The following is a 6,554-nucleotide window of genomic DNA, read 5'->3' as shown; positions in this document are numbered from 1 at the left end:
TTATTTTTTGCCTCTTTATCCTCAAACATATTATTTTTTTATTTTTTTTTGCTTCAATTCAATTTGAAAATGTATTTTCCCAAATGAATTATTATATGACTTGAATCACCATGTTTAAATGTGTATTACATTCTCCAAATTGAGAAGACTTTTGGAGCAATTGTCAAAAGAACTGAAGATAAGAAGTCTAATTAAAATGTAAAATTGAATTTTCATTAATTTCACTTCATTTTTCAATACATTCTTGTAATTTTGTATTTATTTTATTTCCTCAGAAGTTCTCACCCAAAGACACTGTATCAGTGGATTCAATCCCTTTGTTGTTTAAAATGAGAAACTTGACTGGATGTCAGAAGTATAACTGAAAGCATATTCACCTTTTTAGCAGGTAGAGCCCATCATTATTTTGTACATTTTCTTTTGATATCCAATTTTAGTCCCCTTCTCAATGTCCTCTTCCAAAGACTTCTGTAAAAATGACTTAATAACCTCCCTTTGTTGTTTCAAAAGTCTAGAACATCAAGGCAGGAGTCCCTGAATGTTTTGTCCTGTCAGAAAAACAACTATTCCTCTAGTGGGGTTTCCTCTAACAAAAGTGCAACAGCGGTCCTGTCAATACAGCTGTCACCTGTTCATAGGTTTGTACTTGTGTGATTTGCTCCTAATCAGCCTGCTTGGTTAGTAAAAGGTAAAAGACCGAACATGTTGAAATCCTTTGACACATAGACCGTGGAAGGGCTTCACATGCAGTTTATGCTCACCTTGCAGGACACATGCAGTATACAGCCATGTGAGGGCAAAGACAGAAAAAGGGTGTCATAGTTGCGAGCCCACTGTCAAATGCTGTTTGAGTGCATTTGATGTCGATTAGCATTAGTTTCTCATGAACATTTGCATTGACCAGAGGCAAGGGTATAATCAAATAAGTATTGATAAGGTTTACCAGTCCCCCCTCCCCCACTCCCCGAAAATCAACAGCCCTGTCAAAAGCAACACAAACAGCAGATGAGCAACAGCTTGTTGATACACTGAGGACACCAGAGGTGCATAGTCCCTTGTGTGACCGTAGAAAATCAGTCTTTAAATTACATACATATCTTTTACAGTGATTTGTGGTAATTGAAGCGCGAAAGCAAAGCTTCCTAGTTGAAATCCACCCCTGGGGGCACTAAACAGCTGGTGGTTCAACTTTAGCCCAGTTTCATCCCGAATGACCTCATTGTTAATAGAAAAGCTTTCTAAATGGATTAAGTTGATCTCCTTTCTCCCCAAGCAGATTAATCATGACGACCAGGTACAACTGCTCTTTCGTCACGTTGGAAAACAACACCTGGCCCTGCCAGGAGGAAGTGAGATGCGCCAACTTGACCTTTGACCTGAACGACAGCATGGATCTGGGGGACGAGTGCCTGACCCAGGAGGAGTACCTGGAGAAGTACCTGGGCCCTCGTCGCTCTGCTGTCTTCCTCCCCGTCTGCCTCACCTACCTCGCCATCTTCCTGGTGGGTGCCGTGGGAAACGTCCTCACCTGCACCGTCATCGCGCGCAACAAGGTCATGTGGACCCCGACCAACTACTACCTGTTCAGCCTGGCCGTGTCCGACCTGCTGGTGCTGCTGCTGGGAATGCCCCTGGAGCTGTACGAGATGTGGAAGAACTACCCCTTCATCCTGGGCAAGGGCGCCTGCTACTTCAAGACCTTCCTGTTCGAGATGGTCTGCTTCGCCTCCATCCTCAACGTCACGGCGCTGAGCGTGGAGCGCTACATCGCCGTGGTCCACCCCCTGCGCGCCAAGTACGTGGTGACGCGCACCCACGCCAAACGCGTCATTCTGACCGTGTGGGCCACGTCGGTACTGTGTGCCATCCCCAACACCAGCCTCCACGGCATCAAAACCCTGGCCGCCTACTCGGGGCACCCCGACAGAGTGATCGCCGAGTCGGCCATCTGCATGCTCGTGAAGCCAAAGTGGATTTACAACCTGACCATTCAGGTGACTACACTGCTGTTCTTTGCACTGCCCATGCTGACCATCAGCACACTCTACCTTCTGATTGGCCTGCAGCTAAAACAAGAGAAGATGCTTCAGGCACTGGAGGCCAAGTCAGGGCTGGGGCAAGATGGCTACTGCAACGTCCGCAGCCAGCAGCAGAAAGCTCGACGTCGACAGGTCACAAAGATGCTGTGTGAGTGTTGCGCCTTCGTCTCTCTGTCTTCCTAGTACCTCCGTGGATACTTTAGATCCATTTTTTATGATGTTTATACTTGAGGGCCCAAACATGTCTCTGATTCCTTCTCTTCTCAGTGGAATATTCAGTTTAAAGGGTCTCTCCAGTGGGTCTGTGTGCCTTAAGGTTTTATTGAAACGTATGTCTGAGATCTCTTGGTAAGTCTTCCTGTTCAAATAAACGTTTCCAGTTTCTTTCCGAGTCTGTTCTAATGATGAACGTGGCTGTAATCATTTGCTCCATGGCCAGCAAGGCAACCTTTAGACACACTTTTGAAAAGGATGCAAAATCCTCTAGAAGTCAATTACTATTTGGGTTTGGTTTATGGAAAATCTGGAAAAACTTATATTACTCAGTCATGGCTGAGTTAAAATTTAATTCTCAGCTTTAGGTACAGTAATTAGCTACTAAAGTAACCTCCTCTGAGATGTTTGATCGGCTCATTGCTCAATTAAATGATAAAATATGAAATGCGGGTAAACAGTAGGTTTTGAACTGAATTAGCTGGCAAATCTCCTTCATAAAACTTTGTGTTTCATGCAGTTCTTTCATAAAATGTAGGCTTAGAGGCCATTAATTGAAAACACCATCAAGTCCTCGTCTTTGGCTAATAATTTCCTTTGGTGTAGCTTTAAAGCGTACTGTCTGTTCTTCAAATTGAAGATTAGATGGAAAGGTACTGATCTAGCTGATGAATTAACTAATTTAGCTATATCTGTTGACGAGACATTACACTGAATGTGATTTTAGATAGCAAAATGCACACAACAAAGTTTTACATGTTGTTGTGCTGTTGATGGTTGAATCAAGTCACCATGAAAGGATCATATTATTGCTCATGTGTTAACATAATCTTTTTCCGTTTAGCTGCTTCAAAAAATAAATGGTTTTAGGAATGTCAATTTGTGTAATTGATGAATAGGTCTGACAGGACAGTTAGGAATTATAAAAACCCTTGCTTCCCCAGGGTCACTATACAGATTTTAGATGTAGTGCAGAAGAAAGACTTTTGATGCACATAACCACGTATTGATATTCATAATATCCTTCCCCTTTGAAGATAATTCCTGCAGTATTTTGTGCTTAGTGCTAAATCATTCTCAGGGGAGTGTAAAACTGTTTTTGCATGGACTATGACAGCCTTTAGCTACCATGAGGGGAATCAGCCATATTTTAGATTTAAAAAAACTTCTTAAGGATCTGGTTGAGGGCCCACAAGTGCAAAATCATAGTAATGCACAATGACATAGGTGGGACCATGAAAGTAAAGCCCTTGAAGGAGCTATTCCAGGGAAGACTGATAATATTTCCAAGCATATTTGATGCATATATCTAATCCAAACCAAGTCTTTTTTAACTGCAAAGAATGAAAAAAATTCTATGGGCTGTTTGGCTTTGGAAATATCACCAAATGCTCTAGAGGGACATTTGTGGAGCAGAGCCAATAAGTCTGTAATGTTGTCACTAAAGGTTTTGTCTGTCTGTATACCTCATTGCTTCCAGACTCCATACTAGATAATTCATGACTGGAATCCAATAAAAAGGCACCCTTATATAAATATCCAGAGATGTTCACAGAAGTCTAAAGTCACATGCCACACAGACAGTAGTCTGTAATGTGCAGAATGCTGGTTTTCAACGAGAACAACATCTCTATGGATGTCCTCTCCAAACTCCAACATGCTTTTTTTAGTGTGTACTGTAATCTACCTTTCCACAAAACTATATATCATGGACTCTTTCTAAATAATGTTATATATTGAAATTGAAATTCTGACAAGCATACTGGTGGTTCACACCTGTCTATGCATTTAGTCAATGACAAAAAAACGATGTTAATGTGTCATTGTTATGTTGCTATTTTTAGCATCAAACAAAAAATGTACCATACCTAAAAAATAGGTATTACATCTGTCTGTAATGATTGCAATAGTACGTTTAGAATGACATTTGTCCTAAGTTACTCCCTTCTCTGCCTCCATCTAACACATCCAACTACTTGACTCCTTCTTTATCACACTGAATGTATTCAACTTTGCATCTGTTCCAACACATCAATGTCAGAATTGTGTTCCTGCTGATTGTGGATTAGAAACTTGGAGATGAGACTCTTTTCTCATTCTTTCTCACACTTGTTTTGCTACTGAATTATATGACAATTATGAAGGAGATGAAACCAGTGCAATGATTTGGTTGTCATCCGTTATTTTAGGCTATAGAAATGACATTTGTTTCTAAGCTCAAATAAACCCTGTGGGGTACTCAAAACATCTCAAATTGAAGATTGTGCATCTTATACATCAACATACTAGAAATATATTTACACAGTTGCATTAAGGTTACTACTGTTGTTTTTGTATGTTTTTTATATTGGTCAAACAACCAAAATATGCCCCTTCTAATGAAGAGCTTAGTGGACAGTGGCTTAATTTTAATCCAAACATTGTGGAAACGCTGGTAATTTGACTCTATGGGTTACATCAGAGCAATAATGGTCAAATGAAAGATTGTCAATCAGTGTAATTGATATTTAATATATATTTTTGCAAATTGATGAAATTAATTACAAGGCAAACATGTTATTGAATGAAGGTTTACATCTTACGTATTCTATACTGATTATTGGAAATTGGAGTGAGAAACAGACAAAGAGAAGGAAGAAAGCAAAGAGAGCAAGGGGAAGGAGTAGAAAAACCCATCCACATTCCCTTTAATATCCAACTATTATCTGCAAGAACTACCAATCAGACCACATCATGACACTTATGAGAACTTATAAACATATGACCTTTAATGCAACATTAACAATAAGGTATGAGAACCCACTAGCCAAAGACTTCACCGGCAACTCCAGTCTAGAATATAAGAGGTGGGGGCAAGGTTTCTCCCAGCCTACATTCTCAACTGAAAGGTTCATTGAGTCAGCAAACTCATTTTGGCGACATAGATGTGATATAAAAATGTAGTGTCATGTACAACATTTTAGTGATGCCTTTGGAAATCGTCCAAAAATTCAGCATTTTATGTTTAGATCATCATAATATACCGTACAGCTTATTAACTTGGATCCCGACTTCCCCTCCCCCTCACTCTCTCTGCCCCCCACAGTTGTTCTGGTGGTGGTGTTCGGGATATGCTGGGCTCCATTTCACACCGACAGGCTCATGTGGAGCTTCATCAGTGATGAGAACAGCGGCCACCTGGAGGTCTTCCAGTACGTGCACATCATCTCTGGTGTGTTCTTTTACCTCAGCTCTGCCGTCAACCCCGTCCTCTACAACCTCATGTCTACCCGCTTCAGGGAGATGTTCAAGGAGGTCATGTGTCACCGGACGCGCCACGCGCCTCCAAGGAAATACTCTCTCAGCGTCACGCGGGTGACGCTGCGAAGTACCCTCAGCGATGCATTGCCTACCAATGGTCCCGCCATGGTCCATGAAGAGGTCTGTGGCGTCTACGGCAACAAAGAGGACGAGACAACATTTGCGTGATGGAATTCCTGAGAAGGAGTGTTATGAGAGCCAGGGGCGATGGAGATTGGCTCGGATCCGGTGTGAAGGGATAGTATTTCGATGGTGAAGATCTTTGGGCCATGGGCTTCGATCTAGTCAGCATATCACACAGGTTTATGGGGGAGAAGTTAAACTGTGACTTTGAACAACAAACTCGATGAAAGAGCACAGCACAAGTGTAGGCCTCTGTCAGGCCTCCTCAATTACTGATATCAGATTCAACAATGTCATGATCTCTCGGAAGAGGACAAACAGTTGATTTCAAATGTGTGAATTTAAATGAGAGAGGCGGACACAGAAGGAGACAAAATTCATAAAAACGTCAGTTCAGATAGTGGTTGTGTCTCTTTTGAATGTGTCAAACATATCACATCTATTTTGAATAATGTTATGGTGTCTTGTAGTTCATCGTACTGTGAAATGAGAGTATTGTGAATTGGCTCGTAGACACTTGTAAATGACCTGGGCTATTTTGACAAACTGAGGATTTGACATACTGACATGTAAGTTACAGTTATTATTATGTTCTGTGCTGATTACATACAATTTATTATGGAAATTAGAATGTGACAGCAAGGAACACCTGCAATTTCCAAAGATTGGTTGGACATTCGCAAAGAAAGATTGTTTATGAGGGGAACTGGGTCAACTGCAATACAATTATGTTGAGGTTTAGTTTGTTCCATTATTTGAAAAACTCTATTAATCTAAAGCTCAAGTCCTATCCACTTTGTCCTGTTTCGATACATTTTAATTGAATTGTTCCAACTTTTATTTTACCAAGCAAATCCATTATACATTCTTATTTACAAA

At 40.9% G+C, this 6,554-nt stretch overlaps 1 protein-coding gene across 1 annotated transcript; it reads left to right on the top strand.

The window, feature by feature from the left end:
• Nucleotides 1-1,283: 1,283 nt before the first annotated feature.
• On the top strand, nucleotides 1,284-5,720 carry nmur1a (neuromedin U receptor 1a). Its single transcript, XM_067229976.1, has 2 exons — nucleotides 1,284-2,187; nucleotides 5,338-5,720. The coding sequence occupies exons 1-2, from the start codon at nucleotides 1,284-1,286 to the stop codon at nucleotides 5,718-5,720; spliced, it is 1,287 nt and encodes a 428-aa protein (XP_067086077.1).
• Nucleotides 5,721-6,554: the final 834 nt, after the last annotated feature.

Source organism: Osmerus mordax, chromosome 26, assembly GCF_038355195.1.
Source record: "Osmerus mordax isolate fOsmMor3 chromosome 26, fOsmMor3.pri, whole genome shotgun sequence".
Classification (NCBI taxonomy): domain Eukaryota; kingdom Metazoa; phylum Chordata; class Actinopteri; order Osmeriformes; family Osmeridae; genus Osmerus; species Osmerus mordax.
Note: the sequence above shows the minus strand (reverse complement) of the source record. Positions and strands in the feature narration are given on the sequence as shown.